Source organism: Ambystoma mexicanum, chromosome 3q, assembly GCF_040938575.1.
Source record: "Ambystoma mexicanum isolate Mex_15411 chromosome 3q, UKY_AmexF1_1, whole genome shotgun sequence".
NCBI lineage: Eukaryota > Metazoa > Chordata > Amphibia > Caudata > Ambystomatidae > Ambystoma > Ambystoma mexicanum.
This window is the reverse complement of record NC_090926.1, coordinates 923,266,605-923,279,008: the sequence shown is the minus strand read 5'-3', so window position 1 is coordinate 923,279,008 and position 12,404 is coordinate 923,266,605. Positions and strand designations below refer to the sequence as shown.

The 12,404-nt window shown below is 43.4% G+C and overlaps 1 protein-coding gene across 1 annotated transcript in view; it reads left to right on the top strand.

Annotated features, from left to right (window-relative positions):
• The window catches only part of LOC138583117 (ATP-binding cassette sub-family A member 9-like), a 2,332,105-nt gene that overhangs the window by 676,152 nt on the left and 1,643,549 nt on the right, over positions 1-12,404 (top strand). Inside the window, exon 8 of the mRNA XM_069655077.1 lies at positions 4,157-4,345. Within this exon, the coding sequence (XP_069511178.1) occupies positions 4,157-4,345 (189 nt within the window). The remainder of the gene's footprint in view (positions 1-4,156; positions 4,346-12,404) is intronic.

Here is a 12,404-nt window from a genome sequence, read left to right as displayed (position 1 = left end):
GCTATCAGTCAATTTATTCACGCTGCCCATTGAGTAATGATTGTGTGTGATGACAAAATCTATTGGCTCTATCAAAACTTGTTTTATTAGACATCTACCCTCCAAAATATTTAAAAAAATCTTTCCTGACATATCGTAGTTTTATGAGAAATATAGACATTTCAGAGATTGTATAAACTAAGTAGAAGCCTGCAATGGTAATCCAATAGTAATCCAAAGAGAGTGCCATTTTATTGAAGATTTGTCAGAAACAACCTTTCAGAGATTCGTAAAGATGCAGCATGCTGGTCCCATTTTTGCTTGAACATGCAGTAGAGCTTTTTTCGCTTGTGAGAGCTAGAATAAGCTCTGGGGGGCGATGAAACTACTACTTAATAAGTGAGTTATATCATGGTGTCCTAGCTAATCATTGAATGCCTATAAGAGGATTCTGGCAGAGTCCAAGGCGTGAATACCATAGGTGTGTCACATGATTAATGGGATTACAGTCAATACCTCAGCCATCTCTAATGGACCGAGACTGAACGCTGACAGCTTGACAGACCCTCTGTGTGGCATCCCGCCCCCCCGCTACCTCAGGAATGGATTTGCGCTGCAATTCACCATCCACGGGAGGCCTGACCCAACTCACGTGGTATGTCTGTCTACCAAGCTGAAGGGCAGGGCTGGCTAAAGAGGCACAAGTGCACGGGGCACAGGTTAAAAGGATGTCTGAGGGCCCTCTTTACCTCAGCTGGTGAATGTCATATGTCAACAACAAAAATGCATTGCTGGCAGGACGTTTATGGTATTCTAAAACCAAGGGCAAAGGAAAACTGTACAAACGTTTTTTGGAGTGCAGGCACTTTCAAATGGTGCAATGTTGTATTCACAAACACTTGTCTGATTACACAATCAGTATATAACTGTGACTAGAAGCATTCTTAAACAAGAGACCAACGAAAATACAGACACAAGACTATACAACTATCAACAAGGAAAGCTTTAAGAAACTAGCCCTCATTGCATTGCAAATCAAAACAAATCAAAAATCCCAAAATGCATATAACTTAAGCTATTTTAATCAATGCATCATTTTATTTGGAAGCTGCATGGTATCATTCCCATTCAAAGATGGCTGCTAGTTTTGGCTTGTTTTCAGGGAGCTTCCTTAAAGACAGTCATCCAAGATGGCTGCCTCCAGGCCTCAAAGAGTTCTGAGATGGGCAGGAATGGATGGGATTAGCCATAGGGATTGCATTGGTTAGGGTCAGGGAATGGTAGGGATTACAACTGTGTATCCCTCCTCAAATGTCATCTCCATTAGACAAGCATTATTGAGCCTCATTCAAAGCCCATATTTGAAGTTTTTATCTTATGTTAATGACAATAGTGTGGCCTAAAGGTAGCAATTCAGCACCCCCTTCATATCCCAAACTAAAAAGGCCTGCACAGCCCCAGATCCACAGTTTCTGCCTGCCCTCAGGCACTGATCAAGGTGACCACGCTATGCCTGGCTGCTACAGTCACTGTGAATACATATCAAAGAGGTATGTGGGCTGGCCTGTTTCTGCAAGCCGGGCTTACCTCAGTTATAGGCATTCAATGATTAAGCATTTTATGTTAAGAGTAAAGACGGGCAAAAGCATGTCTAAGGCCAATACTCTAGATCTGCCTTTCTGTATCAAGCCTTTATTTACTGTATTGAGTTATTTTAGCAGTGAGCGACCAACCGGCCATCGGAATACTGACGCAGTTACACCATGCCATCCAAGAGCACTAATCTCACCAACCAATAGATAGCCCGTATTTTACCCTGACAAATTTTATACACTGTACAACACACATAAAATATCAACACTGTAGAGATTAATGGCTCATCAAAATAAATCAGCGATGTAAATACTGCCCCCTTTATCATCGACCCCAAAGAACAGAGCCAGAGTGCAAACCACTTTTTGGCACAGGCTCTCTTTGGCTTACAGGTAATTTCTATCTCCAGTGATCTGACTGTGAACTTCAAAATACCCTCAATGCTATCAGTGAGGGTATTGTTTGACTTGAGTTGAGAGTTGCATTTGTGTGATGTGAAGTGCTTGGGTCCTGTTCCTTTAGCAATTACTTCTTGACGGAGGACATTGTGGAGTAAAAATCACGTAGCTAAAACTGCTGACAACATCATCACCAAATTAAACTTGTAGTGCTTGTCAGAGACCTAATGGTGGCGTACACACTTTTTGAGGATGAAGCAATTCTATTCAGTGTTTTTTGTAGCAATCCCTAGTGGGTGCGAAATGTATGAATGTATTTTCCGTAGTCCACAATCTAAATTCAAATGTTAATGTTAAAGGATATTTGTACTGCGCACTATCACCACCAGAGTGGTCCCCTGGCACTCTGGCGGCTCTGAAAAAGGGAGAGGGGGGGTGAGTTAGTGGGAATAAGCTGGAAAAGTGCAAGAGAGCAGTGATGTGCTGTTGGCAGCCTCAGCCCGGTGGGTCCGTTGGCTAGGCTTGGGGTGTTTTACGGTTGGTAGTCGTCGTGTGCTGTTATGCAAGTCTATGTGTGGTTTGTTTTGTTGTTGCAGTGTGGTGAAGTTTGTGCGGACTGCTGCGCTTAAGGTTTGTGGTTGTGTTTGGTTAGAGTTTGAGAGGTGTATGCAGAGGGATGAAATTGTTAGTGTATTGGTTAGTTGCTGTTTCTGTCTTTGCAATTGTGTCTAGCTGTGATGCTTGCTATCATATGCTATTCCATCTGAGTGTGGCACTTGCTAATCTTCAGTGTTCTGTCCAAATGCGAGGCAGGCCAGTGATCACCATTCTATTCAAGTGTGTCACTTGTCATCATTCAGAATTTCATTTAAGTGTGGCACATGTTAACATTCACATTTCTATCTAGCTGCGACGGCAGCTCAGTTAAGAATTCCTTCTAAGTGTGGCACATGCTAACATTCACAATCCTATCTGGATGTGACGTCAACTAAAGTTAAGAATTCCATCTACATGTGGCACATGCTAACATTCACATTTCTATCTAGATGCAACGTCACCTTTCAAATTGCATACACCTGAATGGCCAGAGAAGGCTGAATACCTTGTGAAGTTACTCAATGTTAGACTTGAGAATCGTCTTCTCTGAAAAGATTACCCAAATATGTATGTTTATGATACATTTGTTCATCATGAGCTGACACTACTGTTTTTCTGAGCAAATAGTTTTTCTGGCAAGTGGTAATGATGGTGTCTTCAGGGCTCTAGTTGAGGGATGGTGCCTGCCCACTTTATTCAGAGGTTTTTTGAGGCATTAATAGAATAGTTTTCTCCCCTTGATTGGTTTGGGGTGTTAAATATGCTGTATACAGTTTCAAACCCTGGTGTCGAACCAATGTCACAAAGACCTGCTTGTGCACCCAAAAGGGCAAATGAAGGTCATTCCACATTGAGAATTTTCCACCAAGGCCATAGCCATGGTTTGTTATCAGAGAGGGTGGGTGGGTTGGATGGATTCATTGAATATTTAATGCAACTCTAGTTATGGGGTTATTGATTGTTCAAATGTATAGCCAGATAAAAGCACAATGGATTAGCGCCTTGAGGAAGTCAGTAAGGTGTATAGAATGTAAAGATGATCATCATCTTATTGCTGTGAGTACTATAATATAGGAGAATAAGTGAAACGCTTATTTAAACTAAAGGTTGTATTGTAACTGCTGCGGGATATCTGAGCATATTGCCTTGCCATTCAAATAAACAAACCTGCTGTTGTTTTCAGCTACTTTCAAAGCAGTTGCAATCATTGAAGTTATGATGATGATGATGACTTGAACCATGCTAAAAGTTTGGTAATTGATTAACCACACTTATTGCGTAACCTGAACAATATCATAGAAAGGCCTACGTGGCAGAAACAACAAATGGGGGACCAGTCAACTTAGGAACTGGGCCACATGTTTTATTTTCCTTGATGAAGGCCAAGAAAAAATAACAAACAAGTATTTTTTGTCTTTCTAATTCATAGAAAGCCTTTTCATTTTTGGTTGATGGGCTTAAATAACACTTGCATGCCCAGGTGAAACTACATTTATTGTGTTTTTATGTTTTCATATATTTTTAACATATTACAAAAATGTCACATCAAAAAATACACTTTACCTTGACATGTTTCTGGTACACCGCAGATGTGCTTCTGCTTCCTGCTGATTTCCCTACTGAAGAAACCAAAGCTAACTTGCATTGTTGGGTTCCTGCTCACTCTCTCCTTTGGATGCCTAAGTCTGGTTCTTCTGGTGGATGATCTTCCATCTCCAGTGATGTGGTTTCTGAGCATCCTTCTGAGTCCCTGCACCTTCTCCACTGGACTGACTGAGGTACTAAGCCACTAAACACAGCATGCTTTGCTTGTGAGTTTTATTCTGTTTTATAATGAGATCATGCTTTATTTCTAATTTGTAATTGGCCTATACGGAAACGCATATTGCAAGGTAATGAGGTTGCTGTTGCTTCTTGCTTCATCCGTTTCTGCTGATTAGAGTCATCTACTGGATAAGATTTATGAAAACCTCTCATAGTTTGTCTTGAAGTATGAGATAAAAATACATTTCCAAAACGAATGTTGTTTGACGATTAACGCATTACCCTTTGTTTTTGGTGTCTTCATGCGGTCATCATCAGTTTAGCAAAACAAACTTATAGGAGCTCATTTAGAGTGTGGCATAAAATCCAGCAAAATTCCGCTGGCTTATGGTTACGCCTTCAACCGATATAGACCGACAGTACACCACCATTTCATGATCTTTGCACTGGGGCGGCGGTATCACGGCATAAACCCTGATGGCAGATCCATGTCCGACGGCGAATACACCGACATGAGTGACATAAGTCTTCCACCACCGTCGGAATATGTTGCGATCAAACCGCCGGCAGAGGTGACATCAAACCCTTTACATCGGCATTTCGACTGCCGGTAAAAGGGACGTCAAATCATTTCCAGTGGCAGTTAAACTGTCGGTGAAAGCAATGGTGACACAATCACTGCTACAGGTCTCCAGCAAAATCCCTGCAAGAGAAGAGAGGAGGTTCACAAAGACCAATCAGGCACATTCCCACGGATCGGAAATGGAAGGTACATAGGCACAGTGGTTCACTGAATCAGAATTGCAGGTGCTGGTGAACAACATGATGTCAGTAGAGGTATGACTCCTTGGTGCAGAGATGTACATCTGAAGTGGTAGTGCAAAGAGGGATATGTGACTGGGACTAGTCAATGCAGTAAATGCTGTGTCAACTGTGCCGCAAGGGAAGGACGACCTACATAAGAGGTGGAATGACCTCAAGCATGCCAGGCACAAGAAAATATCAAAGGCACAAGAATCCATGGCCAGCATCGGCCAGGGGGGGACCAGAGATCATTTAATGGACTACCTTGGAGTAGAAGGTGCTGCCACTGATTGAAGTGGAAAGTGTGACGGACCTAGAGGAGGGACATGACACATGTGAGTGGAGCCCAACACATCCTGCCATACAAAAATGTACCGTGCACACACATACATGCACAATCATACAGATGCAACATGTACATGTCAGACATCCTTACCACCATGCCAAGTGCACAACCACTCACCTTCCGGTAACACCCATTAGACATGCATCTACAACATAACACACACAGAGATACAAATATACTGCCTGACCACAGGCTGATACCATAACTGTTTGCTTTGCCCCATGCCGGCAACACAGCACAACAGTCGATAGACCATGAAGCTGCACATGCCAAAAACGGCAGAGAAGGAGTGGCGAGAATCAGTATGCTGCAAGATCAGGGCAATGTGACACTACACATGCCAGTGACAGCAGTGAAGACCCAGTAGTCACAGCGGACCATGGTAGCAGTACTACCACCACCCGTCAACCCACGTTGCGGTGCCCATGTCATAGGTGGGGACAGTTTACCTTGTGGCCGAGGTGCCCGTGCAGGTGAGGAGAAGATGGAGATGTGCATGGTGACATGCAAGACTACTCAGACAACCAGGCAGAATATTGGTCCAACACTCCACCTCAGACATCTACCCCACAGCACACACCATTTACACACAATATGCGGAGATCCAGCCCAACATGCCCTAGTGAACTAGGCCAAATGGCAGTCTGAGACAGCCGAAAAACAGCTTCACATCCAGGAGAGAATTCTGCGAAAAATGGAGCAGCACATCCAGCTCCTCAAACGCCAGAATGAGATTCAGGCATCATTCAAGGAATCCCTGTACAAGCACACATCAGCCATTATGGGCCAACATGAGAAAAGTCTAAAATGGAGCATTTGACAACTGTACTTGATAGACAGGACCAATCACTCCCAACAGGCCCTTTTACAGCTGGAGCATGATATCCCAGTAAGCAAGCTGCCCTCGCACATGCAGCCCTCCACTCCCATACCACTGTCAGAAGGTATTCCAGAGGGACATGAAATGTAATAGTGCACACATTATTACCTAGGCGGCCTTAGGATGGGGTGGCAATGTTGTGCGATATACATGATTGGTTGTAGTGTAACCCAGCACGCATGTGTGCTACGCCATATTGCCCCATGCTTCCATAGATTGATTTGTTAATTTGTGGGGTAGCGAAGTCTCAGGTGTGTGCTGCTTTCTGTGCCACTATATACACCTTTAGAAGTAATCACGTATTAGTGCCGGTCGCATGGCTGTGTATTTGTCTTAGTGTGTCTGTGAACTCTCTTCTGCTGCCTCTCCACTGTCATCTGCTTCACCCTCACTTTCAGCATCTGCTGGAATGGCACATCCCTTCACATTTCGATGTTGTGTAAGGTGCAGCATACTAGGATGATACTGCATACCTTTCCAGTGGCATACATGATTTTGCCTCGCATTTGAAAACAAAGTTCTGAGAGAAGTAAATCACTTATTTAGTACCAAGAATCAGTATACAGATAATTTGACGAAGGTTGAAAGAGCTGCTCTAAAAAACCTGGAAGAAAATCCCTTGTTTATGATAAAACCAGCAGACAAAGGTGGAGGAATTGTGCTGTGGGGAACTGCATTATACCAGACAGAGGTAAAAAAAACAACTGGAAATGATAAATTAAGTGAAATATTTTATTTAAACAAGTGTTTCAGAGCGCGACCAGGCAAAAAAGGGAGGGGGACAAGGGAGAACAAACAAAAAAAATAAAACAGCGATCTAACTAAGCCCAGTGACATCTAAGAAAGTGCATGTAAGGGGGTGGAGTGGAAAGTGCGGAACAGAGGAGAGAAAAACAGAACATTAAATAAAATAAATAAGGGCAATAAAACCAAGGTAGTGCAGATTGGTCAGATAAGGTATATCTGATAAGTGCAGAAGAAAAGTAGGGTGAGCGAACTGTATGGGTCCAGGTACAGAACCCTAGTGCAGAATGGTAGCCTGTAGGCAGTGCAGGACAGTGGCAGGGGGAGCGCGTACCTGGGCCTGAATGACAGAGGGTGGCCAGGTGCACAATGCCAAGAGACAAACAGATGAACAGGGGAGAAGGGGGGCAAAGGCAGAGGCAAAGAGGAAGGTCTTGAGATAGATGCTTCCAGAACTGGAGATGGTTTTCCACAAGTTTCAAGGTGGCGGGGAGGCTGTTCAAAAGGGAGGCACCAGCAGAAGACAGAGATCTACCCCAACTCGTTTCTTTGCAAAACGACTAACCCTGAGGGAGTTAGAAGTAGAGGAGCGAAGGGCTCAAGAGGGGAGGTATTTACGGAGGGATAGTTGAAGGTATTTTGGACCCAAGCCCCAGAAAGCCTTGTGGTATTGCAGAGGGTTTTAAATTTAATCCTTGCATCCACTGGGAGCCAATGAAGGGATTTGAGTGATACAATCCCAGGGCTTGAGGCCAAGGAAAAGTCTTGCAGTCCTGTTCTGGATTAGTTGTAAAGGGCGGAGAGTGGAGGCGGGAAGATTCAGAAAGAGGCTGTTACAGTAATCAACTCTGGAGAGAACCAGAGGTTGAGAGACAGTGAGCTTTTGAAGGAGAGTGCCTTTAAGGAGGTGCAATTAAAATGTTTGACTTTTTTGGGGACGTCAGAGATGTGTGCGGAGCAGGAAAGTGTAGAGTCAAAGATAACCCTGAGGTTCTTGGCCACGCAGGTGGGGGTAGGAGGAGGGCCAAGGGAGGTCGGCCAGAGAGTGAGAGGAAAGGTCGGAGATGGTGTACCATAAGAATGATCTCGTTCTTGTCTGCATTAAGGCATAGATCATTGGCGGCACACCAATTTTGAAGGGTGATTAGACAATCGGATTTGAGGGAAGGAGAGGAGGAGGCAGAAGGAAGCCTGAAAATGAGTTGGGTGTCATCAGCATAGCACTGGAAAGTTGAGCAGAAAATGGAGATGCAGTAGGTGAGAGTTGCCAGGTATTGGTTGAAAAGCCAGGGTGAGAGGTTAGACCCCTGAGGGACACCGCAAGTGGAGAGGGAGGTAGAAGATAGAAAAGACCCAAGTTGCTCCTGGCAGGGTCGATTAGAGAGAAAAGAGGTCAGCCAGGCGAGAGCCAGATCAGTGATACCCAGACGATTAAGCAGGGTGGTATGGTTGACTGTGTCGAACACAGAGGAGAGATCAAGTAAGATGAGGACAGAGGGAATGTTAGAATCGAGGATGGAGAGCAGGTCTTCGCGGATTATCAGGAGAGTAGTTTCTGTGCTTCTGACAGCTCTGAAGCCAGATTGGTGGTCATGGAGTGAGCCCACAGAGTCGGAATGGAGATTAAGCTGAGAGATGGCCAGCTTTTCAAGGAGCTCACCCAAAAAGGGAGTAATGGAGATTGGGCGGTAGTTTGCTGGACATGATGGACCAGCAGTGGATTTCTTGAGGAGAGGATGCACAAGGGAGTGTTTAAGAGGGGAGGGGAAAGTGGCTGAGGCAAAGGAGAGGTTGCAGAAGTTCACAAGGGCCGGAGCAAGGGTGTCAATGTGGTCCTTAATGGTTTATGGCAGAGGAGGGTTCACAGACACACTCGGACAAATACACAGCCATGTGACTGGCACTAAAATATGATTAATTCTAGAGGTAATCATTTAGAGGATTTTGGAGCATAAAAAAGTCTATAAAATCCTCGGTGGTAATCCAACCACCAGAATCACGGAAGAGATCGAAAGTCTAATGAGTCATGCCTTCACTAAAGGCTGGATCGACCAAGAAGAAAAGGCGTTCTTGGTTAAGCATAATCCTGTTAAACCAGCCTTTTATTGTCTAGCCAAAGTGCATACACATGCATAAACACCCTGGGGCTGACCCATTGTTTCTGCTAGTTGGTTCTGTGCTAGAGTCTTAATCGATTTATGCAGACATATTAAAAGATCTCTTAAATGTATCAGGCGCGATACTTGCATTAAAAGAAACCAGGAGATTGTGGACTCCTTGGTTGGAAATGACGTGCAAAACTGTTGGTCAATCATGGGGGATATTACAGTCTTGGAAGCATAGTTTAGGGCAACGTGCTTGCCTTGGAAGCAATATGACACAGAACAACACAGGTTCAATCCCCGGGTCCGGGCTTAGAATCCTATGGGTATTAAGCATGTTATCAAAGGAAAAGCCTCAATCAACAGGGGATTGTCAGAGAAAGGCACAGGTTTGGGAGCAATATTTGAGAGATAAGTATTCTCTCCCATTGAATGAGGAGGTCTACGATTTTGGCACGAAGTCGCTGAAACAGAGAGTTGATTAAATTGGGAGCTAGAAGATGTCTGTTGGGCTATAGGGAGACGATAAAGAATAGGCTATAGACCCTCTTTTTTGGTTACGGGGGGCCTGGCTCATGAGGGTATAGTAGAGATATAGGAGAGAGTATGAGTCCAAGCTACCTCACCCTTAGGGTGCTATGGTAAGTGTTGACACACTCCAGCGAGAAGGTTAATGTAGCATAATTAGACTACACTAAAAGGAGCACACATAGAGTTAAAACAAAATGTATACAAAATAACAAGTAAAAAATGGTGACAGCAAGCATAATACCAACACAATAGTGTATACACAAGCATTACAGTTCATTTGGACTCATACTTTCTCCTATAGGGCTATAGGGATAGCCATACCGTCAAGAGCAGCGGGCCAGATAATATTCCACCATTTTTGATCAAAAAATATGTGGAACTTTGGGCGCTATCGCTTTGGGATCTCTTTAGAAATGTCTCTCTCTCCTACAGGGTTCCAGATACCTGGAAACAATCCTTTATTATCCCCATTCAAAAGAAAGGGGATAAACAAAACCCAAGGAACTTTAGGCCACTTGCCTTGCTTGATTCTACCAGCAAGATGTGTGGCACTCTGCTGCTAAAAGAACTTAAAACCCAAATAAATACACTTAAATTACTCACACGGCACCAAGTGGGATTTCGCTCTGGTATGGGTACCCCCTTTAATGCTTTCACCACGACTCATTTGCGGGCAGTAATAAAAAAAAAAACTTTGGGGAACGTTTATATGGCCTCTATTGACCTGTCAAATGCATTATACACAGTCAGTAGGGGACGATTATGGATGCACCTTGTGGCTATGGGTATCTCCTCTCCCCATCTAGTTCGGCTTCTAGCTCTTCTCCAGACTGATACCACGGTGAGAGTGACATTGGATAGATAGGGGGCTGTGACGGCACCTGTAATTACATCAATTGGGTTAAGACAGGGATGTGTGGCCCCTGCCCTCTATAACGTTTGAACTTCAGATCTAAGTAATTTGTGCAAGGGTGGGCTTACAAACTCAGTAAGGCTAGGTACAGTAACCTTGGACTGGCTGGCTTTCACTGACGACATAGTTATTTTTGATTTAACACTGATCAGTCTGCAGCGGAAGCTAGCCATCTTCCACTCCTATGCGGTAGAAAATCATTTAAAAATGAATGACCAAAAATCGAGAGTTCTCATCTTCTCGACTAAGCGAGCACCAAAAACCATGATCTGGCAAGTGGGGGATGATCAACTGGAGAGAGTAGATCGATTGGCCTACCTATGGTATGAGGTTGCTAATACAACTTCCAATCAATCTGGCCTACAAAATATTGAGGCTAAATTTACTTCAAAGCCATTACGACAGTTCTATCTCTTGCAGCTAGAACCTACCATACCATATGGCTAAGACATCAATCTAAACAATTTGGGAGACAAGTTAAATACAATACAGGGCATGATATGGAAAAAGACCTTCATACTAGCAACCTCATTGCCCAGTGTAGTGATAAGACATGGGTTTGGGCTTGTACTTTGTCTACCAGAGCAATTTGGAGGAGGTTATCTAATTATGCTAAGCTGCTAAACCCATCGGCACATTCTTTGTATGAAAGGTGGAGTACAGAGCAAAATCGTGAGTCTAGGTTTTCGATTACTAAATTGAAACAGCAAATGTATAATCTCCTGATTGACATAGGCTCTTCTAAACAAGAGTTGATAACAAAAAGGTAAAAAAGAAACTATTCCAACATGATTGGGCAAAAACGAAAGATGAGTTGGATAAATATAAACTTTGCAATGAATATGCAAAACTCAATAACACAAGGGAACATCTTGCAAAATATTTACTCATCTTTCCTTGCCCAAAACTAAGGAGTCTGCATCTTCACTTCCGCACAAATCAATTGCCAACATTTTTTTTTTTATTGAAACTTCAGCTTAGTGTGCCCCAAATGCAAACATTGAGACACCAAACTTTTGTTACAACTAACAACTCCATGAATTCATAAAACATCAGGTACAACAATATACCACAAGACTGCTTGTCCAACACAACACATTTCCTAAAAGTTCAAAAATTAAAGAGTTTGCGTCCAACTGTAGTGAATCCATAAAATTCACTATGGCGCAACTCAATTTAATACTGTGACCAGCAGATGCATATAACCACCAATCCTGGCTGGTAATTACAGCAGGGATAAAGTCCTCTAGATGTTGCATCCGACTTGCAGTAATCAGCATACATTTAGTAAGAAGATGCTCAGTTGATTTGATTTCATTGTGACAAAAACGACACAAATTATCTTTCACTTCACTTATGCGACAAAGCCACAGCATCTCCTTTGTTTTCAAGGTGTTTAAACGGAGCCTCAGAAACTGGTCACGATGGTGGCGAGAAGGACAGTTTTTTAAATATCGACATTGTACATTTAATTTGTGAGCTCCGATGCCTGTGTCTAAAGGGTTCCATGTTACATGATATGATATGATATTTAAAACGAGCTTAATACCCAGAGGTTTCTAAGCGCGGACTCAGGGATCGAACCTGTGTTGCTCTGTGTCATCTTGTTTCCAAGTCGAGCACGCTGCCGCTGAGCTATCCTCCTGGGGATAATATCCCCGCAAAAATATCGCCATGCAAAAATTCCGCCATATTTTTGCGGCAATATTACCCCATGGAACCTGCGGGGGACACCACTGCAACCCCCATATAT